The sequence below is a fragment of the Eretmochelys imbricata genome, chromosome 10 (genome assembly GCF_965152235.1).
Source record: "Eretmochelys imbricata isolate rEreImb1 chromosome 10, rEreImb1.hap1, whole genome shotgun sequence".
In the NCBI taxonomy this organism is placed as follows: Eukaryota; Metazoa; Chordata; order Testudines; family Cheloniidae; genus Eretmochelys; species Eretmochelys imbricata.
This window is the reverse complement of record NC_135581.1, coordinates 68,955,253-68,983,161: the sequence shown is the minus strand read 5'-3', so window position 1 is coordinate 68,983,161 and position 27,909 is coordinate 68,955,253. Positions and strand designations below refer to the sequence as shown.

At 41.2% G+C, this 27,909-nt stretch overlaps 1 protein-coding gene across 1 annotated transcript in view; it reads left to right on the top strand.

The window, feature by feature from the left end:
• Window positions 1-27,676, top strand: part of ARNT2 (aryl hydrocarbon receptor nuclear translocator 2) — a 100,525-nt gene extending 72,849 nt beyond the window's left edge. The window contains exons 12-18 of the mRNA XM_077828006.1: window positions 6,427-6,499; window positions 6,665-6,788; window positions 13,442-13,541; window positions 16,843-16,981; window positions 19,535-19,700; window positions 24,957-25,093; window positions 27,578-27,676. Of these exons, the coding sequence (XP_077684132.1) occupies window positions 6,427-6,499; window positions 6,665-6,788; window positions 13,442-13,541; window positions 16,843-16,981; window positions 19,535-19,700; window positions 24,957-25,093; window positions 27,578-27,676 (838 nt within the window). The remainder of the gene's footprint in view (window positions 1-6,426; window positions 6,500-6,664; window positions 6,789-13,441; window positions 13,542-16,842; window positions 16,982-19,534; window positions 19,701-24,956; window positions 25,094-27,577) is intronic.
• Window positions 27,677-27,909: the final 233 nt, after the last annotated feature.

The following is a 27,909-nucleotide window of genomic DNA, read 5'->3' as shown; positions in this document are numbered from 1 at the left end:
GGCTCAAGATTGCTTAAAAATTTGGCCACAAGTATTTGTTTGAGACAAGGGACCAGGTAAACATATGTTTAATTCTATTCTATATTTCGACAATATCCCTTTTAAAATCCTATTTTCTATGTCTGTCTGTCTGTATCTTTACGCAACTGGATATGGCAGTTGTCCACGCAACAAATATGACCCCCGGCTTTCTCATTTAAAGAATATCTGGAAATGTTGAACAATAATAGGTTAAAAGGGCCTTTACAACTCTGCATTTTCAAACTATGCAGATGGCTGGCAAGGAGGTATGCGAGTATTGTGAGACATAATTGTCTTTGTCTATGTAGGTCTGGCCAGATTGAAGATTTATACATGCTCTACTTTCTTAAAACCTCTGTGGTCACCTGAAAAATAAGTGATTAGCCCCATTCCTGGCTCACATGCCTTTTACCTCACCAGCTTAAAAACTAGAATACTGGTTATGTAGTGAAAATGTTTTGATGGTCTGTGCTGTGGCCCTGTTTGCCTACTCAGCCACAGAAACAAGAAAAAAGTGTGTGACTTAGCTTAAATAGTATATTTCTAACCCTTGTTGTTTTATTTTTAGAATTTGTTTTAGGGTGATAATTTTAAAGCTCTTGGAGGAAGGGTTTATCTTGTGAGGCTTTTTTTTTCTTTTCTTTTCTTTTCTTTTCTTTTTTTTTTTCATTTTAAAATTGATATTCATTTTACTGAGCTGTGTTAGTTTTAAACCATGTATTTATCTTACAGGCACTCTGACCTGAGACTGATGCTATGTTAATACGTTTGATTTGATATATAGATATATGTTGATAAATAGCTATCAATTGAATTCAGAGAGAAGTCTGTTTTGCCTGCCAGTGATCTCTATTATTAGAAAGGTTTCATTTTGTGTTTCCCAGTGAATGCAGTTTGTTTTTCAAAGAGGACTGTAGAGGGCAGTGGTGGTCATGGTTGTTCTTTAGAATATTGTTTTGGAACTTGAAGCAGTTGACTTTCCCAACTTCTTTTCTGTGTTTAGTACCTTGCCAAAAAATTAGCTTGGTTTCTTTTGGATATAATCATCCAAAAGAAACTTCCTGCAGAAATGAAGTATTTAACGTTTAGCATTTGTACTGTGTTCAGCTGAAAAGGAGACCGCCACACGTCACCTCACCACATCATCTTCCTCTTCGAGTTCCAGAAAAAATTGACTAACATTTATTTAACACACAGGTTGAGGTGCCTTTGATTGAGCCCGTCTACCCTGAGATGGATGAACAGTTTCTTAATTTTGTATGCACAGAGAGAAGAAATGGGTTGTTTCCTAACCTTTAGAGATCTTGATGTTTTCATTTTTCATGAGCCTGATTGGATTATTGTGTGTATTGATGAATCCACGACTTCTGTTGGTCTTGAAATATTCTAGTGGTAGAGTTGCAGTCCTCCGAAGGATCTGGTGCAGGTTGCTACCAGAGGCAGAATTCTGGCTGAATCAATGGACAGCTCTGGTTGATTACTGCCTCTGATTAAGGTGCAGTAGAGTAGACCAGTTGTGAAATCAGCTGTTTCAGTGAGATTCTATCCCATGATAGTGAAGATAGCAAAACCTTATTTTCAAAGTAGTAACTGGGACAATGTCCATCTATTACTAATAAAAATGGACTAGGGGTGATATCTCAAGTCTGCATCTACTCATTTCTCCCCAACAAGAAAACTGCCCACTCTAAAGTTTGAATTCTTCTTGACCAATTTGAAGCCAGGACAATAAGTTGGTGACTCCAGAGTTTATGCAGCGAGACACCGGTATTCAACTAGAAAATTCTCCAGTTTCAAAAGGAAACTTGTATAGAGTCTTTTATTCCAGTATTTGCTTAGATAAGCACAGTGAGAGGTTTTCACAGGGACTCCCATCATGAGCCAGGAATTCTAGCAGTTACCTGGGGAATTCTCAGTTGACCCAGACAATATTCCACTTGCTATGTAGGATATCATCTTTTGAACCAGAAAATTCATCTTTCATGGCTTCCTCTAAGCTGTGGATCCTAAAATCAAAAGCAGGGTCAGTTTTGGCTTTCACTTGCAAACCAAAACAAGAGGATTGAATTTTTCCAAAACCATCCTGGCTTGTCCCATTGTTACACATCTGATCTGGAAATCTAATGACTAAAGGGATCTATATGTAATAATCATCCATTCAAAAGGGCAGCAGGTGAAAGAGTATCTAAACCAATCCCAACAACAAGATTCAACTGTGCCTAGTTTGGCTGTTCTCTGAAACATTGCATATTTTCTTAAAGAGCTAAAACCACATTTCATATTAATACTTGCTAAAAATGAGAAACCCAACCCACTTTTAAAATTAAATTAGAACTGAGTAGTACAGTTCAATGAACTTAGTACAATACAATGCAATGCAGAGAAGATGCATTTAAATATTTGTTCTTTATAGTTAGTTGGATTTTGTACAGTTTGCCTTGTAAGCAAATATTGATCTAGTCTGGTACTTATTCTGTAGTGTAGGTTAACAAATGCTACTGATGAGTATCTTCAAATAGAGACAGGCGGAGGAGTTCCAGGTTAGACAAGTGCTGGCAAACAAACAGAGCTAATTAAGTATGCTATTTTGTTTGACTCATTTGTGTATCTATGGCTGAATCAAGAGAACACACTTTATACTTAATAGAAGAGACCTAAAGTACTGTTTATTGACACACGCACCATATAGTCAGTAATAAAAACATTTGAAACAATGGAATTAGCTTTCACGTTAACAACACAATTTAATGGGTTTTTATCGTCCAAAGAATGGTGTTTGGAAAATTTCCCCATATATTTTCAGTGATTAAATTGCTTCCTGGAGTTTTGTTGGAAAAGCATATATTTGCTTACTGAATAAATAATCCCTTTGCATACAGTAGTGGATTTTTTTAGACGTACTCATTTTCTATTTGATAAACTATTAATGAAAATCCATGGTCCAAGGAATACTTGGGAAATACCTTTTCTGTTTGCGCCACTTGGTACAAAAATGATTCTTTATTATATAGTGTATGTCTCCAGCTGTTTGGGATTTGAATCTCTGATTCAAGTTCTTGATAGTAATGGACAGCTTTAAAATATGGTTTTGATAAGGATCTAACTTTTTGGGCCATAGCCCAGAATTTATCCAGATAGTTGAGGTCCATCTCCCTGGTATCTTGAACCCCATTTTTTTCCACCACTACTACCCCATCCATCTGTAATATCTTCCAGCTTGAGGAAAAAGGCCCAGTGGTTTGCAATTCCTGTCTATGAAGCCTCGTTCTTCTTCAGGAGGAGGCCAGGGGCATGCTACCACCAAAACACTGGATCTTATTTACAGGTGGCCTACTTTCCTATCAATCCAATTCTGGTCTTGCTGTCACCTCTATCTCACAGCCTTGGTGTCTGTCTTCCTGTGAAAAATATCCCTGGTGGCTGGGTATAGGTCATAGTAAGGGTTAGACCACAGTGGACGGGTCAGCTGCCTTTGAGCCCCTCATGCCATAAATAGCATCACTAGATGTGACCAAGAGACAGAAAGGAACCATTAGCAGAACTAGTACAAGCCAAATTTGCCTCTAATTGTCTTAAGCCATCAGAAGCCAAAAAAATCAGATAAATGCTGATACTCTGTAGAAACAGTATTGATTTATGGACGGTTTTCAGCCTGCAACATTTGGTGTCATTCACAAATGTTCCTCTCCCGTCTTTAAGAGGCAAATGGTTAAAACAGAACTGCCCTGAGACTACTCAGGTCCTTCACCTCAGACCAAATCCAAATACTTGTTATGGGCGAAATAGTGCTTTTCATCAGTAGATCTCAAACTATATGAGTTATGTAAGTAGTAGCAGTAGTATTTTATTATTATTATTTTGCCATAATATTGCCATAATCTGCACAGGAATCTACGAGATTATAAAACGAGGAAATAATTTTCCCACCTGTTGATTGCTGTGGGCCCGATGCTGCTCCCATTCAAGCCAGTGGGCACTTTAATATTGACTTCAGCAAGTCCAGGAACAGGCCATGCGTATTGCTTTTCGCAGATTAAAGAAGTCTAATTGGCATTTTAAAAATAAATGACATTTATGAAGAAGTTGGGTGTGTAAGGAATGCAGGATACAGCCCAGAACTCCTTGGAAGTCAATGGGAGTTTTGGTGTGCAAGGCATTGTTGATCCTGTTATGCTCAGCAAGAACAGTACTGTGTTTTGAGGTTTTCTCAGTAAGAAATCTTTAAAAATATTTTGGCTTTGCAGGAAATGGCTTGTCAACAAAGACTCTGAAAGCAGCTACATTTGCTATGGGAATTTAAAGGAGCGAGCCAAGCCTCCTTCTCGGTTTCTTAACTATATTTTTTGTAAAAAGAAATGGAGTACTTGTGGCACCTTAGAGACTAACCAATTTATTTGAGCATGAGCTTTCGTGAGCTATAGCTCACTTCATCAGATGCATACTGTGGAAACTGCAGCAGACTTTATATATACACAGAGAATATGAAACAATACCTCCTCCCACCCCACTGTCCTGCTGGTAATAGCTTATCTAAAGTAATCGTCAGGTTAGGCCATTTCCAGCACAAATCCAGGTTTTCTCACCCTCCACCCCCCCACACAAATTCACTCTCCTGCTGGTGATAGCCCATCCAAAGTGACAACTCTTTACACAATGTGCATGATAATGAAGTTAGGCCATTTCCTGCACAAATCCAGGTTCTCTCACTCCCTCACCCCCCTCCAAAAACCCACCCCCATACACACACAGACTCACTCTCCTGCTGGTAATAGCTCGTCCAAACTGACCACTCTCCAAGTTTAAATCCAAGTTAAACCAGAACATCTGGGGGGGGGGGTAGGAAAAAACAAGAGGAAATAGGCTACCTTGCATAATGACTTAGCCACTCCCAGTCTCTATTTAAGCCTAAATTAATAGTATCCAATTTGCAAATGAATTCCAATTCAGCAGTTTCTCGCTGGAGTCTGGATTTGAAGTTTTTTTGTTTTAAGCCAAGCTCTGCGATACAACCGCATTTGCTCCAACCCCTCAGACAGAGACAAACACCTACAAGATCTCTGTCAAGCTTTCTTACAACTACAGTACCCACCTGCGGAAGTAAAGAAACAGATTGATAGAGCCAGAAGAGTTCCCAGAAGTTACCTACTACAGGACAGGCCTAACAAAGAAAATAACAGAACGCCACTAGCCGTCACCTTCAGCCCCCAACTAAAACCCCTCCAACGCATTATTAAGGATCTACAACCTATCCTAAAGGATGACCCAACACTCTCACAAATCTTGGGAGACAGGCCAGTCCTTGCCTACAGACAGCCCCGCAACCTGAAGCAAATACTCACCAACAACCACATACCACACAACAGAACCACTAACCCAGGAACTTATCCTTGCAACAAAGCCCGTTGCCAATTGTGCCCACATATCTATTCAGGGGACACCATCACAGGGCCTAATAACATCAGCCACACTATCAGAGGCTCGTTCACCTGCACATCCACCAATGTGATTTATGCCATCATGTGCCAGCAATGCCCCTCTGCCATGTACATTGGTCAAACTGGACAGTCTCTACGTAAAAGAATAAATGGACACAAATCAGATGTCAAGAATTATAACATTCATAAACCAGTCGGAGAACACTTCAATCTCTCTGGTCACGCAATCACAGACATGAAGGTCGCTATCTTAAAACAAAAAAACTTCAAATCCAGACTCCAGCGAGAAACTGCTGAATTGGAATTCATTTGCAAATTGGATACTATTAATTTAGGCTTAAATAGAGACTGGGAGTGGCTAAGTCATTATGCAAGGTAGCCTATTTCCTCTTGTTTTTTCCTACCCCCCCCCCCAGATGTTCTGGTTTAACTTGGATTTAAACTTGGAGAGTGGTCAGTTTGGACGAGCTATTACCAGCAGGAGAGTGAGTCTGTGTGTGTATGGGGGTGGGTTTTTGGAGGGGGGTGAGGGAGTGAGAGAACCTGGATTTGTGCAGGAAATGGCCTAACTTCATTATCATGCACATTGTGTAAAGAGTTGTCACTTTGGATGGGCTATCACCAGCAGGAGAGTGAATTTGTGTGGGGGGTGGAGGGTGAGAAAACCTGGATTTGTGCTGGAAATGGCCTAACCTGACGATTACTTTAGATAAGCTATTACCAGCAGGACAGTGGGGTGGGAGGAGGTATTGTTTCATATTCTCTGTGTATATATAAAGTCTGCTGCAGTTTCCACAGTATGCATCTGATGAAGTGAGCTATAGCTCACGAAAGCTCATGCTCAAATAAATTGGTTAGTCTCTAAGGTGCCACAAGTACTCCATTTCTTTTTGCGAATACAGACTAACACGGCTGTTACTCTGAAACCTATATTTTTTGTAACTCTTGTCATTTCCTCTCGAATTTGCAGACAGCTTCAGCAACAGCAAGCCGAGCTTGAAGTACATCAGAGAGATGGGTTGTCCTCCTATGACTTATCTCAGGTGATATCTCTGGGTGGTTTTTGTTTTTTTACTGGTTTCTCTGATCTTTGAAACACAAAGTGATTAAGAATCTAAACAAAACAAAAAGACACTGTGGCTATACTTGAGCTCATTGTGTCAAATATGGAATGGGAGAATTACATTCTTTGCATGTGTCAACAACAGGTACCTGTTCCAAATATACCAGCTAACGTTCATGAGGGTGGAAAGCCAGTGGAGAAGCCAGACGCTATCTTCTCCCAGGAGCAGAATCCTAGGTTTGCTGAGATGTTTGCAGGAATAACTGCTTGTAAGTGAGAGCCTCTGGTATTTAATTTTTAATACTGTCTTTGTAAGCTGTAGTCATGACCTTAAGTACGATTACGTAATATGCAAGCCCCCCTTCATTTTCAGTTTAAACCTATTTTTACCGAAAAATTCCTGGGTTTTTTCAAAAAGTAGTTTTCCATTTTTTCTGATTTTCTACTTTTCTGTCATTCAAATATATTTTTTAAAAAACGTTGTTTGGTTAGGAAAATACAATCCGTTGCATGAGATATGTGTATTACGATAATACATTAGTCTCTGTGTATATACAAAGCTGCCTGTTAAAGGAAGGCTATGTATTAGTCTACAAGATACACACAATAAACAAACAGGCATGCACGCAAGTTCTGAAGTACATGCACATCTGAACGTACTGATGAATCTCACGCCCACCCACATACGCATTCCAAGATATTAGCAGGTAACGGTTTAAAGATTTGACACGCTACAATGGGAAGAAAACACAAATCTGTACATTTCAGAACACAAAGTATTCTAAAGTTTTAAGAAGACAAAGCAGGAGAAAAGGATAAAGCTGAGTGTATGCGCTGCAAGCGGTGCAGCCCAAATATTAAATGTAAATATATTTATAGGGGGGAGGGATAGCTCAGTGATTTGAGCATTGGCCTGCTAAACCCAGGGTTGTGAGTTCAATCCTTGAGGGGGCCATTTAGGGATCTGGGGCAAAAATTGGGGATTGGTCCTGCTTTGATTAGGGGGTTGGACTAGATGACCTCCTGAGGTCCCTTCCAACCCTGATAGTCTATGATTCTATGATAGGTGAATAGTTCTAAGTCTACAGCAATAAACTATTTATTTATTCAAATGAAAAGTTTCATTTGGGGATTAGAGATGTATTGTTTTCTTAAACTCAGAGGTGGCATTGTGTTTTGGGTTCTGTTTTAGTTCTGCAGAAAACCACATTGATGAACAGAATTCCCTGTCTTTCCATCCACAAAAATAAACCCAGATATTTACCCAGAAAAATTAACAGTTTTTTGCACTGATTTTCACCTGTTTTTGTTGTTGTGATAATAAACACTGATAAATTCCCAGGGAAAATTAAATAAAATAAAAACTGAAAATGAAGGGCCCTAATAATATTAAACTGTTTTGAAAGAACAAAAAAAAGCATTGTGGCAGAGAAGTCACTAGGCAGGTGAGTCTCAAAGAACGATGCGTAGAATTTGTTGGAAATAGATATTTCCCCCAAAAAGGAAGCTGAACGAAACTCAGAAGGTTTGAGGACAGGCTGATACACTGTCCAGCTCCACTTAGAAGCCACCCTCTATTCTCACTTAGTAGCCACATCTTTCCCATGCAGTTTTGAAGTAGCCATCCGTTTTTCAAAAAGAAAAGGAGTACTTGTGGCATCTTAGAGACTAAGCAATTTATTTGAGCATAAGCTTTCGTGAGCTACAGCTCACTTCATCAGATGCATAAAGTGGAAAGTACAGTGAGGAGATTTTATATATACACACAGACCATGAAAAAATATACATTGTAAGGAGAGTGATCACTTAAGATGAGCTATTACCAGCAGGAGAGTGGGGTGGGGGGAGAGAAAACCTTTTGAAGTGATAATCAAGATGGGCCATTTCCAGCACATTTCCAGGAGTTAACAAAAACGTCTGAGGAACAGTGGGGGGGGGGGGCGGAATAAACAAGGGGAAATAGTTTCACTTAGTATAATGACTCAACCACTCCCAGTCTCTATTCAAGCCTAAGTTAATTGTATCCAATTTGCAAATTAATTCCAATTCAGCAGTCTCTCCTTGGAGTCTGTTTTCGAAGTTTTTTTGTTGAAGGATACTCACTTTGAGATCAGAAGGTTTTCTCACCCCACTGTCCTGCTGGTAATAGCTCATCTTAAGTGATCACTCTCCTTACAATGTATATTTTTTCATGGTCTGTGTGTAAATATAAAATATCCTCACTGTACTTTCCACTTTATGCATCCGATGAAGTGAGCTGTAGCTCACGAAAGCTTATGCTCAAATAAATGTGTTAGTCTCTAAGGTGCCACAAGTACTCCTTTTCTTTTTGCGAGTACAGACTAACACGGCTGCTAATCTGAAAACTTTTTTCAAAGGCACACTTCTCAGTGCAACTCATAAAAGGATGTAAACACGTTTAATAGATCTTCCAGCTTCTAAAATTGGAAGTAACTGTCTTTCTCAGACAGTATATGACAGTGTGGCTCATTGAGACGGATTGGAGTAGCAATGCTATGAAGACTGTGTAATATTGGCTTACAATTTAAAAAAAAAATCTATTTTTGTAGATAATGTTAGGTGTAATATTTTTCCTTGTTTGTTTTTTAAGTGTTCGCTGTTCTTAACCTTCCCCACTTCCCCCAGAGTGAAGAAGTTTTATTTTTGTTTTAAATAAATCAATGCGCAAGTGTCTTGGAGTGAGGGAGGAAATGACCCATTGTGTTTAACTACAGGGGTATAAGGAGATGACCTCACTGTATGAGTTTCTTATGTACAGCTTGACCTTTTCAAACTGTGAAGTCACTGTAACTTCAATATAGACTTGATATTCTGTCTCTTTGTTGCTGAGACTTATGCTATTCCTGTTCATCCTTGTCTGTTTACTCTTAGAGTGAAGTCAGTATCTGGGGCCATAAAGGGGGTCTGCTGGAAGGTAGCAAGACTCCAACCCTAAACACTGGAACAATGTTTTCCAAGCGAGAACATCTTGCTTTCTGGCTGCTTTATTGGCTAATACTCAAACAGCTCTGAACTGTTTGTGTGACTAGGTCAGGGTTAAGGGTGTAGCAAGCTGTGAGGTGAGCTCAGGAGTTGTGTTCTTGGAAATGCCATTTCACTTTTCATTTTTATCAATTTACAAGCTGTGCTTTTTTTGGGATGTGCTCCCTATGTGAGTATCTCATGGGAGCCATGATCAGCGACTCTTTTAATGATAAAAAGGGAGGGCTCTCAGTTAGAGGTGTGCTAAAGTGTCCAAAAACAATATTGACAAACTTGCATGCTGCTTGCAGACACTTGCTTTGTACTGATACTAGACTTCTTTCTCCAGTTTGGCTTATAAAAATAGTTTAGCGCTGACAAACACAGGATTTTTGGGTGCCCTGCATCTGTCGCACTACATCAGCTACATGTTTTATTAAAATAAAAGACCTCATGCTTTACCCATCCATGCCTTCTGAGCAGTAGCCATTTTGAGATACAGCACTGTTTAATGTGGTGCCACCGTTGATCGCTAGTGAGCTTTGGGGCAAGTTGGGTAATTTACCCATTCAGTGGAGAGAAGCAGGGAAAAGACGTCCCATCCCGCCCCTGCCTCCCCCTACCTGTGCTTCCCTCCTGCTTCCTGTGGGAAGCTCCACTGTCCAGGCTACTCTACTCCAGGCTGTCAGTGGCTTTGGCCCCAATCTCCACTGCCCGGTCCCAGTTGCCGCATCCTAGCTCCCTCTGTGCTGATCTGCCACGGAGCCACCCCCACCGGTCCCAGCAGCAGTGGGGGGGAAGGGGAGAGGTCCCATTTCTGCTAGGAGGGGAGTGGAAGGGAGGGAGAGATCCTAGCCAATCCTTGCCTCTCCAGTGGAAGGAGTAAGAGTTCATGGTAGGATCTCTTCCTCTCCCTGCCCCATGCTCCCCGCCCCTTGGAGGGGCTGGGACTAGGTGAGACCTCTCCCCCTTCGCTCCCACTGTGGCCAAGGAGGGCCTGCCTCTCTCTCCGCCCCCCTCCCCCCTCCCGTCCATTGTGCCCCTGGAGTCTGTGCCAGTGGTTGGCCAGAAGTGTAAGGTGTAGAGTGCCCTAATGTGGTGCGCTCAGCTGCCCCATGTAAACCCTGCTGGTGTGCTCTAAAAGGTACCTGGTTTACCAGCATGGTCTATATGGTGCAGGTAGAGCCCAGCACTTGAGAGCACTCTACGGTTGCCTTGTGGCCTGGGTGATAAATCCAGCACCACAAACCCCACAGGGAACCGCTGCTGCCTCACCTCCTGCCAGACCTTGACTGCACAGGCTGCACGTCTGCCACAGAGGCGGAGGAGAAAAATGCCCTGCTGCTAAATCCAGATTACGAATGCAGCAAATCTACAGCAGGCTGCCCTAGATTTGCTGTGTTTGTGATTTGGATTTAGTCTCTCTCTCTTTCTCTCTCTCACTCTCACGTTATATATTAAACAAACAGGCTGTGTCGGCTTCCCTACTTTGGTGGGGCAGTGCCCCCAGTGCCCTGCCGCTGCGTGATGCGCCTCTGGCGGTCTGGGTATTGCAGGAGTCAAAAAGGGGGGTGTAGGCCCTGGTTGGGGAAGAGTAAATGAGTAACTAGTGAGGGTATGGGGATAGAAAGTAGGGGGATTTTGAGCCTAGCAGACTTGAGGGCACCTGGCAAAATACCAGTGGACAGCAAGGGTGTGTTTATTGCTGTGCTATAAGGGAAGAGCTGAGAGGCAGAGGGGGAAAAGGCAAGAAGCGGAGGGCTGGATTCTGAGGTGTGACTAGAGTACTCAGCAGAGTTCAGGAGGGAGCAAAGTTTCTGTTTAAACCACTCCCAGTCCTCCGTAGCTCGGCACCTGGAAGCTACTTTTAACTGCATCTTCTGCCAGTGGTCCCCAGAAGCTGTTTTGGCAGCTGGTGATAGCAGGAGCATAGGGATACCTCGGCCATCCCCGGTGTCACTCTCTTGTGCAATTCTGTGACACCTGAGGAATTCCCCTTCAGAAAGGGGAATCCTCCAGCTGGCTGAGGTCAGCCAGTTCTAGAGTATCTAGAGCAGCTTCATATTGCAGAGCTGCTGCAGCATATCCTGGGATCCATCTGACCCACTCTTTCTAAATACAGAGAGGATGATCACCAAGAGAGGATCAAGTGAAATCAGAGGAAAAGGAGGGGCCTCCCTGGTTTATAGTGTTATCGGAGGTGTGTGGCAGCAGACAGTCATGAAAAGATCAGCAGTTTTTTGCACTTAAAGGTGATGAGGGAAGATAGGAGGTGGAGGAGGAAAGGTGGAGCAGGGCCTTTACGTTGTTAAAGGGGAATTGAGGGTTGCCAGTAGCTTTGGCAGTTGTAGCTGTATAAACAAGCATTGCAGAGGGGAGGTTCTATAGTTTACTGAGATTTTCAGATCTCTTAGTGGATTCTCAGAGCAGAGACCTTCTGTTCCTTCTCAAAGTACCAGCCGAGATAGTTAGCAAAATATAAATTCAAAGTTGATTCATGCTTTATCCCAGTCATGGTACTATTAAGAAATCTACTGGTGAGTGTGTATGTTAGAGGGCTGCCTCTGGGCTGATCTGCAGAGGATATGAGTTCTTACATCTCCCCACTGGGGCAGGGAGATATTTTTTAGCTCAGGCTTTAGCAGCTCATGCCTTTAGTTCTGGAGGTCCCTGGTTCAATCCCTGGTGTGTCAGCTGTTAGAATTACACAAGAGAACTTCCTATTAAAAAAGTGAATGGCCATGTTTGCCCTGCATTGTTTTAGCAAATGAAGAGACTGATCACAAGAGTAAATGTGTTTATTTACAGTGTAAGAACAGAATATAAAAGTCAATGGCATCTCTGTATGCGTCTCATTTACAGTGCCTTTGTATGATTATGTTAATCTTTAATTCCATTGGGACACAGCCTAGTTCATGGCCTGCTCAAGCCAGTTTGTTGTCAGAGTAAAGAAAGTAAGCTTCACTGTGTCCCGGAGAGACTCAGTTTTGCCTTAAATTACTGCTTACATATCTGATCTGCGGACCTCACAGAGACAAAATTCCTACTGAGTAAAGTGGGATTAATCTGTATTTAAGGGGCTACAGATCAGCCTGATTTGTGAGCAAAATTCCACCATAGTACCTGGAAGAACCAGGACTATAATTCCCGCTACTGCTGAGGGGAGTAGATTGTAAGCTCTTTGGGGAAGGTACAGCTTTTTGTTCTGGTTGTACAGTGCCGAACACAAATTAGTCTTAGCTGCTATAGCAATACAAATAGTTAATACTATATTAACAACAATAGTAGTGTTGTCTCACGCCCGGCAGATTATCCAAGACCTGTGCACCCCGCTATAAAAAACTGAGGAGGCCTTTTCTTTCGAAGACTGTTTAAAAAATAAATAATAAAAATAGCTCTCCCATACAAGAAATAAGCCTCCAGTCACTGTTACTACAGATTTGTTAGTTCTGCAAGTCAGGAACAGACTTTTCAATGGTGATGTAACCTTAGACCACACTGAGTAAGCCCGAATGACAAAGAAATATCTGTTTGCATCCAGAAGGATATAGTCTCTTCCCAAGGCAAATGTGTAACCTCCATTAACATTAATTCAGTCTCTTCTGGAAAAGAGTTAATGGAATTAATAGAAAATGGTTACCTTTCTGTAGAATTTTTAAGCCAACCTGTTGCATTCTGTAGCAGAGAGAGAGTTCATTATTACATCCTATGGACTGATTTAAAAATTCCATAGAAAGCACCTTTTGACCTTGGTTTAATTTCCATACAGTCCTATTGGTTTCATCCATACTGGGTTCCATAGGGCCTTCCCATAAGGGATTAAAAAGGAGAATGTTACTCACACCATGTAGTTTGTATACATGTTATTTTCTGGTGAACAAATTGTTAATTTATTTCGTCCTCTCCTAAGAGTTTCTTTGATGGTTTGTTTTTTTTATAGCGGATAAAAAAATGATGGCCTCTGCGTCCCCAGCAGGAAACCAACAGCTTTACTCTCAGGGGAGCCCATTCCAGCCAGGGCATTCAGGAAAGGCTTTCAGGTACAGTACCTGGGGCAGCACCAATAGCTTCCGTACACGAAAGGGAATGACATTTTGATTCTGTGGAGGCAGAATACAGGTAACGCTAACACATTTCCTGTACAGCGTGAATCATTCTTCCTTTGTGTCAGCTTGGCTCCCACACAAAAGTTGATCGGGAAGAATCAGACTGTAGGCAAGACCTATCGTAGGTCATTTTCAAACGTGTATAAGTTGGGTGTGTGAGTAGCTTCTGAAATATTTTTTAGTCTACTAGCTGATACTATAGGTTTGACAGACTACTTGAAGTTTAGGAATTGGCACACCCTTGAGATTTCTGTAGCCATTGTGGTTAGATTTACTTTAGTATTAGTCCTGTTTTAGTAAAGAAGATTTATGACTGTTCACTGAATGGCCTAGCTGTTAATGAAGCCTACCTGCTTGAAGGCTAATCTGTTCCTCTTTGTTCTCCTGTTGCTTAAAGTGACCGAAGATAAACTGTCTTGAGCAACTATATTGTAATGAACTCTATTTAATGAAATCCCAAGCTATGCATGCAGGTAGCTGTTGTAAATGGGTTTGTCGTTAGGTTAATACTTTGGTCTAGCCAATGTTTTGAAAATGAAGGAACAACCATTCAAATGCAATAACTGTTGGTTATGAGGTCTATGAATTAGAAATTTAATACATGCTATAATTTTATAGAAATCAATGTGTTCTTAACCTTGTAATTGACAATGATATCACAAGTTTTCTTTAATTAGATCTTATATGGTATTTCAACATGTAAATTGTCAGTAGCCATCTTGACGTGTGGCATGTTTTGTTGTTTTTATTTTGTTGGGTTTCTTGGAAATTTAACTGTAGCTTCATTGTAGCTTGTAATCTGCCCCACTAACCAGTGGCACAAAGACAAATGCCTTGATGAGCTCCCCTACTAGGACACCCAACTTTGGATCCAGTATAGCAGTCTGGTGCAGTTCTGTTGCCCCATCTCAGAAAAGATATATTCGAATTGGAAAAGGTACAGAGAAAGGCAACAAAAATGATTAAGGGTATGGAACAGCTTCCATATGAGGAGAGATTTCAAAGACTGGGACATTTCAGCATGGAATAGAGATAAGTAAGGGGAGATATGATAGAGATCTATACAATCATGAATGGTGTGGAGAAAGTGACTAAGTACTTTTTCACACAACACGCAGTCAACCTGTGAAACCCATAGCCAGGGGATGTTGTGCAGGTCAAAACTATAATGGGGTTCAAAAAAGAATTAGATAACTTCATGGACGATAGGTGCATCAATGGCTGTTAGCTAACATGGGCAAGGATACAATCTCTGGTTGCCCCTAGCCTTCTATTCATTTCCTTTGAAGCACCTGGCATTGGCCACTGTTGGAAGACAGGATACTGGACTAGATGGACCATTGATCTGACCCAGTATGGCCATTCTTATTTTTTTATATCCCACATGCTCTTGGCCTTTGGGGGCTGGGCAGAGTTGTGGCACACTGCCTCTATGGCTCTGGGCCTCTACTCTCATACTCCAGGTGCAGACCCCATGCCTGACACCCCTCTTGGCAGTGGGGACGCCATCGGATAGTTGCTTAGGCCCAGAAACTAGCACCAGACTCCCAAATAGTTGCATGCGTCTATAGATCCACTGAAGCTGTGAACCCTCCGGTTTCCTATTTCCCTCTTCAGGGACTATATGAGAGCGAAAGCAAGTAATACAGACTCTGCAAAGGAATTTCTAAACACACACACATTACATTGAGGTAGCACAAGAGATATTCAGATCTACAAAAAAACAATAAACCCAGCATACAAATCCCTGCCTCAATTTCTCTAGCACTCCAAGAGCCCTTTGCAATTTGGTCGGTATCTTTTCAGGGAATCCTCCTCACTTCATCCTACTCAGCCTTGACTCCTTCTGGTCCTGGGTCTGCTCCCTGTCCCTCCTTTCCCCATCTAAAATAGCTGCAGTACTGTTTGTCAGGTAACTTTCCTCAGTGACTTCATGTCCCTTATCAGAGACTTTGTGGTTACCAGCTTATCTAGTTGAACTGATTCCTTTGGCTGCAGCTAACTCATTGTCTTATGGTGCTTGCATGTGAATGGGAAACAACCCTTGATTGCTCTGTATTGTTAGACACTTCTTGGAATCCCAGTCCAAGATGGAGTAAAAAACAGTTTTATAATCAAAATGACATTCACAAAAGCAAAATGGAGGTTGTAGTTTGATACAGACATACATGAATCCATAATAGCAATCTATTCATTTTTGTAAATTATTCAATAATTTAACACAGAAAGAGTAAAGGCAAAGATAGAAAATTACTACAGAGGCTCCCCCTTTCCAACCCTGGGCAAAACCCAACAACAAATCACTTATGAAGTGCAGTCCATATATGAGATCCAGAACATGTTCTTTCAGATAAAATATTGGGATTCATGGATGTATATTTAAGTTTATGTATCAATATGTGTTTTATAGCTAGTATAGTCACTAGGTCCAAAGATTTCCATACAAAGAACACTGAACAAAAAAAAGTATAATTTTCATTATAAGGTTAAAATATTTCAAGATCTGGGAAACAATAAATTGTAACTTACATAAATTCTGTTAGGAATCATTTTTTCCTATTTGTATTTTTCTGCTTTTTTGTTCCAGGGCTCAAAACACTAGTTCGTTTGATTTGTAACTGTGATATCTTTTAGCACCACTGGGAGAAAACAAGAATTAAAAGCAGCTAATCAAACATACATCTTTGTTACATAACACATATTTTCTTCTTTTTACAGAAAGAATGCAACACTGACAAGAAACAGGTTAAAGAATATTTATGAACAGCATCCTTTCAGAAGCCTCGATTCAGGACAGCATTTAAGCATGTGCTTAAGTACCACTGACTTTAAGCACATGTTTAAAGTTAAGTACATACTTAAGTGTGGTCCTGAGGAGAGCTACTTTCCTGAATTGGGGGCCAAACCAATATGGAAAATAATTTAATTACACATCTTTCTAAAATCCTCCCCTTGGTTGTACTCATGCAAGCCCTTTGGATGAGATTGCATGGATCTAACTAAGAAGAATTTGGCGCACTGTGTCTGCATAATCAGTCTGATATTTTAGAATTTCAAAATACCTGATAGTTTTAATACTGAAGTCATGTCATTTTCATTTAGTCCTTATGCAGACAGTCTGGAATAACTTGCCTTAATGGGTTGATTAACAAAATTTCAGTATCTGGCATACAATTTATGCGTCATAAATATTGTATTATCACCTACAAGCCATTTTCTGTTCTTTCCCCTTTAGCTCATCTGTGGTACATGTGCCTGGTGTGAATGATATCCAGTCCTCTTCTTCAACAAGCCAAAATTTGACACAGATCTCTCGTCAGTTAAATCAGAGTCAAGTCACCTGGACAGGGAGTCGTCCACCATTTCCAGGACAGGTGTGTGTTTGATTAAGAGGTTTTTAGGGGCATTCTAGTTAAGCAGATTTTACAAAACGAACAAATCAAACTCCTTGATTAAAATTTGGTAAAATGTACCTTTTATGTTATTTTTTTTTAAAAATGGTAATGAAATCAGTTCCTCCGTTTCTGATTTACCTGGTCAAAATAGAAAAGCTCAAGATTGGATGCTCCTTTGCATAATTCTGAAGGAAAAACAGGGTTATTTGGGCAAATATTTTTGTGTGTGTATATATATATATATATATATATATACACAGACAGACAACAAGGGTGAAAAATCAGGACGGGGGTAGGGGGTAATAAGTGCCTATATGAGAAAAAGCCCCAAAAATCGGGACTGTCCCGATAAAATTGGGACATCTAGTCACCCTATGTATACATACATGGCCCTCACAGAAATCCCAGTTTAATCCTCATTCCTGTCTAGATGTGCATTTTAAGTGAAATCAACAGGACTATGCACAGTTAAGCTTGGGCATTAAGTTTCTGCTGGACAGAGGCCTAAACGGGCATGTCTACACTACCGCTGGGAGCAAGCCTCCCAGCCCAAGTAGACAAACTCACGCTATCTTTGCTCGAGCTAGCACGCTAAAAATAGTTGTGTGGATGTTGCAACTCAGACAAAGACTCGGGCTAGCCACTGAACTCAGACCTAGGGGCCAGGTGGGCTTGAGAGCCCAACCTGCCACCCAAACCATAGTCCACACCACCGTTTTTAGCATGCTAGCTCAAGTGGAGCTAGCATGAGTCTGTTTACGCAGGCTGGGAGGCTCCCAGTTAAAATACAGGCATACCAATTTGCCCAACTCTGCCATATACAGCCTGTAGTACATACTGAGAATGACAAGTGATCTGAATACAGTACGATGCAGAAGCCAGTGTGTTAAGTACTGAGTAGCAACCCAATCATTAAATGCTCTTGTTTTAATCTGTTTAAATAAGACTAGTATTAATACTATTTTAATAATAATTGTTTGCATTCAATTTTCTTATATAGTCTATAAAGGCACTTTAAGGTATGCACTCAATCATTTTACCAGCAGCTTAATTATTTCCATATTAGTTTCCTAGTTTCACACACAGGCTGACCAGTCCTCAGTTTGCATCAGTTACTCTGCCATATCTATTCCATATCCTAAACAAATCAACTTGAAATAATATTTTGACACATTTTCATTTGTATGCTGGATAGAAAGGACATTAATGATTACTGATCAAAAATGTGACATCTCCCCTTAACCTAAACGATCAGCCTGGTCAAGTCTGCATCACCAGAGTACAAATTTAGGGAACTCAGAATGTGTTTTACCATCTTAAAAAAATCAATAAAGTCTTACTGAAGACTGCTTTCATTGTCCTAATGGGGACCTTCAAAGCTAAGTTACTTCTTAGCTAGTAAGTAAACTGAAGACTTGTATTTTCATCATGTTGTTTGCCTGTTGGGATCTATTTCCCCCCCTCATTTGCATAAGAGAATAGCTGCACTTCAGTGCATTGATTGCCTATAAGATGCACACCATTAGATGTATCTAGAGATGTTACTGCTTTTAATTTCAAACAGCAGAACTTGTTAAATACCAGTCTTCTGTAGAGCTGCTGGGCTGGTTGATAGGGGAAAAGGGACTACATTGTTGGTAAGTGGGTTTGATTACTGGCGCTATCTGCTAGTGTATTTTGTTACTTTGAGCGAGACACTTACCCACTTCTTGTCTCATTTTAACTATCTCACAGGGGTGTTGTACTATTTAATTATTTGTAACATACTTTGAGATCCTTTGAAGTCATTATAGAAGTGTAAAGTGTTATTGTTCTTGATTTAGCTGAACCATCCCCTTTAAGCAAAGTTTGGTTATTTTTCCCCTGCAGTAGTAGTGCTGGGCATCCCCACCAAGTCTCTCATGCAATTGCTGACTGCTTGCTTAAGGCAAGATAGAACATATCCATTGTGTTTCACGTATCCATTGGGCAAGCTGGTTTTCATACTCTAAAATCAGGCGAGAAAACCCAGCAGGCTTTTCAACCTGTGCGGAGATCCAGAATATTCACTTGGAAGCCTCTTGTGCCAGCTCTCCCAATTATCGAAAATCCCTATTATCTGAAGGTATGAGGTATATCCTACAAGGCATTCAGATAACTGGGGTAGTATTAAAAACAGGGCATCTGGCAAATAAAGATTCATTTTTGTACATTTTTAATCTTTGCTCCTAGTTTCTATGCCCTAATAGAGGTGGGGGAAAACCATCAGGTAATGAACAATAGTGATTCTCTTTCTGAATGCATGGAGGATATTAATCATCAGGAGAGCTGTTATATTTTCAGTTATAATCTGTTGCTTTCATTAACTTAAATAGCCATAAATCCATGTTGATGGAAATTGAATATGGCTGAGACAGGGATAATATGCCTAATCTCATTGGCAGTTTTTATTTAGCAGTTGATTTTACACTGTTAAAACTTGGGTCTATCATGCTGCTCTGCTGTTATGCCAGCAATGAAAATAACTTCTTCTTTTTCTCCCCCTCACCTCAGCAAATCCCATCACAATCTGGCAAGACTCAATCGTCACCCTTTGGAATTGGAACCAGTCATACCTATCCAGCTGATCCATCATCGTACAGCCCTCTCTCTAGCCCAGCCACTTCTTCCCCAAGTGGAAATGCCTACTCTAGCCTAGCAAACAGAGGTGCAGGGTTTGGTAGGTTTCAGATTATGTATCTCACAAGTGAACATGAAAGTGAAATGCTAAGTGTATTTTAATTCTTCGGACCTGCTCCTCTATTCTGAATGTATGCTAAGGTTGAGATTGTCTCTGCCCTTGTGTGGGTGTGTAGGGATTGCCGAGAGGGCAAAAGAGAGGAAGCAAAGCTTCTTACTACTTGACGCAATGGACTGAGATGAGTTCAGGGACCCCTCCCTCCATGCTCCACCTCCAGCATCCTAAAGGATGGATGCACTACACTCCCTTCCTGAGGTAGAATCCCTCCCAAACTTCCTTTTGAGTGGCTCAGCTCCACTCTACTCTGACTCAGAAGAGTCCCAAAATGGCACAATCCAGAACAGGGACTTTTTTTAAGCCAACCTGAATGTGAGAAATTGTGTCCTGTCACTGCCGTGTCAACTGCTCCTCTCCCAGGATACTTAATCATTTCTCATTCTGTGCAGATAACCTCTGTCACCCTCACTCTCAGTCACACGCAGACAATTACCTTTGCTATTCCTACTGTGAGGTTAAACAATTTGCTTTTTAAACAGCTGGGGGTGTTTCAGTGTGTTTCTGAGCAGAACACTTTACATTCACTAAGACTAATATTAATGTGAATTTTCTCAGCTACTGTCTAAAGCAGAACATGGCAATAGTCCATTTCTTGTTTTTATTGTCGCAGGAGATAGTAATCTATTAAAGGTCAAATCCTAATGTCTTCACTCATTACTTCTATTTACCCAGGCAATGCTCCAGTGATTTCAAGCTTTCAAGTTAAATCAGTATATTTCTTTCCCCTCCGAGTAAGGCATGGGTAAGAATTGAGTTAGAGACATTAGGACTTGGCCCTATGGGATATGTTCAGGAGCTAAGTTATGACCATAGCTTTGGAATGTGTATTAGAGAACAGGGATAGCAAGGGCACCTCAAATTCTGCCTGGACAGGATTATATCATCATGAGACAGACGTTGATTCATTAAAACAAAAAAACCCAGCCTTTTCTATTTCAATAACAACAATTTCTTGTTGTTGTTTTAATTACTAATTAAGAACGTAGAACTGGAAGCAGTCTCCTCGGTCATCAAGTCTAGCCCCCTATCCTCACAGGCAACGGCATCATATAACCCATTCATAAACTGATCTAGCTCCATCTTAAAACCAGTTAGGTTTCTTGCCCCCACTCACCTGTTGGGAGATGGTTCCAGAATCTCACTACTCTGATGATTAGTAACCTTCTTCTAATTTCTACCGAAATTCACTTATGGCCAGCGTAGACCTCTTTATTCTTGTGCCAACATTGTTGTTTAGCTGAGATAGCTCTTGTCCCTGCTTGGTGCTTACTCCAATGTATTTATAGAGAGCAGTTGTATCCCCTCTCAGCCTTCGTTTTGCTAGGCTAAATAAGCCCAGCTCCTTTAGTCTCCTATCATGACTCTCCAATCCCCTGATCATCTTACTAACCCTTCTCTGTACCTGTTGCAGTTTGATTCTTTTTATTATAATGGAGAATTAGAAGCACTTTATTGTACATTTGGTCATCTCCCAAAGCTATGGTTATATACAGTCAGTGGAGTGGAGTTGCATGACACAGATGGAAGGCAGAATTGGTGTCTTTATATTTAAAAACAAATAAAAAAGAATGAATAAAGATATTAATGCCAATCCTTTCTCAAAACTCACTACATTGTTGTACAGTACGCTACCTGTTATGGAATGCCTGGAAGGCTCTCTATCTGTAATTTTAAGAAGGTAATGCAGCCTGTAATCATGCATGCTGATAATCTGAGGTCTCAGATATATTTTATACTTTGTAAAAAATTAAATCTGAAAAAATCCAAGTGCACATTATACATCCTACTTCAGCAACATGAGTAGCATTAGCAGTGTCTTTGAAAGGGCCAGTGCCCATACACATTTATAGCATGCAAAACTTTAGGAGTGTTTTGGAACTGCTCAACAGCACAGCAAAATAAAAAAACTTTTTGATATTTTGGGGAGCTATCCAGCAATGTTATTGTTCACTGATTTATGCTATTTCCTTCACAAGGGTCATGGGTTCAGTCCCAATTTTACGGACGTACTTACTGGTGGCTGGAAGCCCTCAGACTTGAGCCTCATCATGATCATACTTGGAGTGTGTGAAACTCCACAGTTGCTTACATTACTCCATAGATAGATAAGTAGAATGGTTCAGGATAATTGTGCTGTTCACAGTGTCTTCAGGTTATGCCATTAGTATGAGCTGTTCCTGAGGGAGTGCTTGAACAGAAAAAAAAATCCAATAAGTGAAATGAGAGCACAAATAATGAAATACAAACACTTCCCTATTCCCTTCGACCTATACATCAGCACAAACCTCTAAAACAGTGACCTCAATAGTAATCTGCCTATAAGAATGTATGTAGTCAGCTTTGGCAATTAGAGAGAATATAAAATTTGGATGGATGCTGAGGCTTGAGTTAAGGAATTCTACAGCCAGCAAATGTAACAGCAACATTCCTAAAGCCAGCGTGACATGCTGGTAGTTCAGGACAGTCAGTGAATCAGCTGCAGAAGTGTGAGGTAGGCTGCCAGGAACAAAAGGTGAAGAAAGAGCACTCAGCTATCCTTGGCCAAGGTCATATAAAGTTTTGTATACACACTAAGCAAAAGATTTTAAATCACATGGTGATCATAGTCAGTACCTTGTTTACATTAGGAACTGATCCAAAGCCTACTGAAGTCAGTGAAGGGGTCTTTCCACTGACTTCCGTGGGCTTTGGATCAAGCCATTAATGCAGTGAGTTTAAAGAAAGTTCCACTCGGTTTCCTCAGCACCGTGTTCTGACTGTTCGAGGAACAAAATAAAAATAATGGCTTGTATTCCACTGAACTTAACTTTGGCCACCCCTTGCAGATATGTCAGGAAGCAGGAATAGCTGCTTCCCCTTACCTAGGTTATCATCACTACCACGGGTGGAATGTTAAAACACTAATTTTTCTTTTTGCCCTTAATGCTAATTTACTCACTCTTCGCTTTTCACTCAACATTGTGAATGAAATTAGACCAGTTTCATTTCAAGCCCTTTTCAGTCTTTAAGCCTCATTCACTAGCATTATGCTGCCTTGCCTGGACTCAGCAGCAGTGCATCGGGATGTGTACACCAAAATGGCTAACTTCTCGTTGAGTTTATTCCACTGGGCTTTGTACATTTGTTTATAAGACCTGCACTGGAGACCCAAACTACTTGGCAATGATTGTTCATCTGGTGGAAAATATTTCCTGATCTACATCAGTTTGAATTCTATTAATAAATACAGTTATTCCTGAAAGGAGCAGCCTGAACCTTCTGCTGGCAACCTCTGTCTTGCTGAGCAGAAGGCTCATTTGCCTCACTGAGTAAATTTTGGCATACCGTACTGAGCAAAACTGGTGCAGTTTTCTTTTAAGGGGTAACTTAAATGAACTGTGTTGTGGCCAATAGTGTGACTGCAGAATTTCTGAGTCAGCTGAATTATTTGTAACAGTCAGCAAGGGAGTAGTAATTCTCCAGCCCAGATGTGACAGAAGCATCCCATTGCAGTTCATCAGTCTTCTGGGAAACTGCTTACTGTTTGTAGCTGATAGTAGAGAGAGACTGGAGTCAAAGTGGCGGCGTTTGCGATCTTGTACATTATGGAGCAATGACAAACTGTGGAGTCAGGCATTTTGGCTACTTCCATTTGCCATTCTTTCCATTTTTCTGTGTGGAAATTTTGGTTTGTGGTTGTCAGGAGTCTAACGCAACGTGGCATGCAGAACCGCGTGCTTCTGCAGTAATGGCTAGGAAGTTGGCCAGTGGTTCTGACCTGCAGTAACCTGATCTACCAGTGACCCCCAAATTTTGGATTTGTGTGTCTGAAGGAAAAAAGGCAAAAACAGAAGCAATAAAAGGGAAGTGTTTTGGGAAAAATGGTTCTCAGGTGTGCTAGAAACATTTTTAATTCACAGAACAAGACATGCAACACCCATTACTGAAAATAAATACGTGTATTGGGCTATTCACTGAGAGATGAGCTATCCACTGGAGCTATTCACTGGAGATGCACTTTCCCTTTCCTATCTCAGCCTAAGGAAAGCAATGGTGCTGTGCTGTGGAAGCGCGAGCAGTGGTTCAAACACCATAGCATAATGTTAAATTTTGCATTTCCTGGCTTGGCAGCACCAGCCAGAAACTCTCCAAAATATTATGAAAGATGAAAATCTTGGAAAGAGACTCCACAAACAGCCAGTTTGTTGGTTCCAGTGCAAAAGGAAAATCTCCTGGGTGATATCTTATATATATAGGGCTAAATTCTGCCTACCAAAGTACAAAGAGAAATCCAGTTGACTTCAGTTGGTAAACATAATCCATGAACATACTCGTAAAAGGTGAAGTAGCTAACAGATGCAGAATGTGATATAAATTGAAGTACCAGCAGAGAGATCCATAATCCTGAAATGGTCATTCTGACAACATTAGTCTTCTTAACATTAAACCTCTTTATTCCTTCAAAACCCAAGTGGACCCGCACTCTTAGGGAACCGTTGGCACCATGTGAACACAGCAATTCTGCAGTTCTGAGACTAGAGCCGCATGAAGTAAATAGCTGCTATATACCTATAATAACAGAGGACAAAGTAGCTCACCAACCAGCATTCTAAACACATGACTTTTACACTTAAATAAGACAGCAAGGCTGGCACCTGTTTATCTTACTATTTAAAAGGTCATGAAACAACAGATTTTGTAAATGGGGTGCTGACGTGCTGCCTTTGAATTATATAATCCATCAGATGACAGTGCTCCTTCTGGTCCAGCTCTTGCTCCAAGAGTTTATTAAAGAGGAAGTGCATTAAAATGCCTATCTTGTCATTCTGTTTTTAAGTGAAATGGCTGGTACTTCCTCTCGCTATTAAAGAGAGGCAGGACTGGAGAAAACCCTGGCGTGGCCAGATTAGGTTTCATTACACTCTTCATTATTTCAGTTTGTTCTTTACTGTAAGTAAGCGTGTTGTCCCTGTCATGTTGGTGCAGCCACAGTAATTCACCTTGCTCTCTTTGGTCACTATCTTGTTCCCTTGAGAGCAGTGTCAAAACTCCCCTTGACTTCACTCCCATAGGAACTGGTCCTTGCTGAGTATCTGTGCTATAAAATTTACTTCTGAACATCAAAGTTCTTAGAAAAAGTCTCAAAAAACATATCTGTGCCTTTTAAAGGAACTGTCTGTGTAAATCTAAATCTTTCAGCTGAGAGTGGCCAAAGCAGTGGACAATTCCAAGGGAGACCTTCGGAGGTCTGGTCCCAGTGGCAAAGCCAGCATCATAATCAGCAAAGCAGTGATCAGCATTCTCACCAGCAGCCCAGTCAGACTGAAGTCTTCCAAGTGAGTAGAGTCAAAGATTCATTGTGTCTACAGTTGTCACAAGAAAGTCAGTCTTCTTACCCAAACAACAACCTTTGCCAATCATGCCCAGTGTGGAAACTGTGCATGACAAGCACCAACCTTCAGTTTGAGATATGCTGTCCTGGTGTTTATAGTGACGTTTGCTGGGATTAAGATAGTCTTCGCTAGAACTCAAAGCATTTTTTCTGCCAGAGCACAAAAACTTCTGTGTTTTGAAATGTTTTCTCCTTCCTGCTTCCACAGCACAAGGGCTATGCATTTTAGGGAGAAATCAGTAGGTAGACAGTCCTGGCTAGAAGTCCCTCCTCATACCCTGGTCCAGATCTATAAATCCAGTCAGTTAAACTTCGGTCTAATTCCTCTTGAAAAGTCAGGGAGGAGAGTAGGCTGTTTCTTTAGAGAAGATACTAACTAACGATTTTTTTTAAAATACTCCAACTATTGAGAAGCCATGTGAGTGGCAAATAATCATCTTCAGTTATGTTAGTTATTTTGCAGTATTAATTACTGTTATAACTATTCATGATAGATGAGCATGGCACTTTACAAGCAAGCAAGTTGATATGGTCCTTTAGCCCTTTATAATCTGTTTATCATTTAAATTAGATCAAGAACCCAACCAACAAAAGAGGAGGGTGGATAGTTGTATGCAAGGGAAAAGGGAAAGACATAAGTAAATGAAAAGGGCCAGATTCATTGCAAGGTCTTCACCAGTGTAATCTCTGGCGCAGGCCTCAACAGCAGAAGTTCCCCAAAGGGGATGGAGATTTCAGCAGCACAAGACAGCTTCAACTTCTCCTTCTCTGGGTGGCAATGGGGGATGAAAGAGCCCCGCGGGTGGCAAGTGCAGCATTAGAAATGTGCAGCATTGACCAGGAACACAGGGCTGGCAAAGGCAGGCGGGAAATGTGCTTCTTCAGTCCATCCCATCATCTATCTCCACTCTAATGGATCCCGCAAGTCCTCAGATTTAAAGCTTGCCCTCTCCTGGGGTAAATCCTCATTATGCTGCTCTTAGATGAGGGTAGTTCATCCTCTTGAGGGCAGATGCTTTGAGCCAATAGGTTATCATGTTTCTTGTTTGCTATTTAGATTTTGTATTATTATGTTCCCTCTCTTGCTACAAAATCAAGTTCTGCCAGAGCTTGTTATTGTAAGAGCTGAAAGGACAGCATGATCATTTTCCCAACAGGGGATACCTCTTCCCCAGGCTTTGTCCCTGACTGGGAAAAGGAGGTTCAGTACTCCCTATGCCTCCTGCAGGGACCACCTATGACTCAGCAGATTTTGGAGCAGTTATCATTAACTCCTCTTATACCAGAGAAATGCTATCGACTTCCACTCCCTTTTCTGAAATACAAGGAGGCTCACTGACCTGGAGGAAAGACCTCCAGGATTCTTCAGCAGAGGTGCAGTCAGAATAAACGTAGCCCCTGCTTACAGCATGCTGTTCAGGAGGAAGTGGATCCTCCACAAATGTGTGCTTGTACCAGCTACATAACAACAGAACTCTGATGGCGAGACTCCCTCCAATGCTCCCAGCATAGCATGTCAGAAAAGGGGCATGATCCAAATTAAAGGGGGCTGAGTCATATTAAGAGACACACAAATCACATGATGCTTAATGGCCACTGCTTGCTCATCAGTTCCTTGGCTGCCTAGGTTGTACGAAGGGCGGAAGGGTGATGAGCCTGTGGAGGGCTGAACACCTCCTTAGCAGTGTTGAGCTTCTGCAACTGCAGTTGACGTCAGTGAGGGATGAGGGTGCTCTGCCCTTCTCAGAAGGGTCTCGGAATGTCTTTCTGTTCCACAACACACATTCCCATCATCTGTATAAAGGCCCTTAGTTGATTTTCCTTCATAGCACACTGAAGAATAACTGAGACATGTAGATAGAACCCACCAACACTTTAAAACCCGCCATGTCTTGGTTTCATGAAGGGATGTATGCTACCTACGCTGAGGAAGCATCACCAGGAAAGGCAGAGCAGCACATGCCTTAGTGTGTACTCTCTGTTTTGGTTTGAAATGTCTAACTTGTTGCTGTCAACAGCCACAAGGAAGCAACTGCTACTCCCAACGGCATCCTTGCAGTAGGTGCTATGATTGTCTCTCAGCAGTTGCTGATCCTGTGTCTTAGCATATTATCACAAACCACCCTCTGTAACAAATGGTGTATGTTTAGATCAGTGAAGACTGTGCAGTATGGGGGACAGTCAGACCTGTGCAGAGGCCAGCACAAAGCCTACACACTGCTTAAGTCCAGGTTCAGTCCTTGAAAGAGGACATGTGAGACTTTAAACAGTGCAGAGGGCTCAGGCTAGCCATCTGCATGGGGTGAATTTCACTTTATTTTTCCAGTCTTTGGCCTTTTCTGGTCTTAAGCTAAAAAGAAGAACCAAAAAAAAGTTTGTCTCTCAATAGCATATAAAGTAACACTTCACTTTGATTTTCCTCATACAGGACATGCTGCCTATGCCGGGGGATCCAACACAGGGCACTGGCAATTACAACATTGAAGATTTTGCCGATCTGGGCATGTTTCCACCATTTTCTGAGTAATCTACAACGCAAACAAACCCAGTGAAATGAAGTTCAACAAAACCATTTCAGTGTGGTTTTGGTTCTGCTTTTCCTGTATTGCATAACCGTAGAATCTACTAACAAGAAATCATGTTTCTCATATTTTGGATAGTGATAATAGGAGTTTGATCTCTCTTCCTTCTGGTGTGTGAGTGCTGAAGAAGAAGTTACACCACTTGGTGGTGGTCATTGACAGATCCATTTTGTATTTT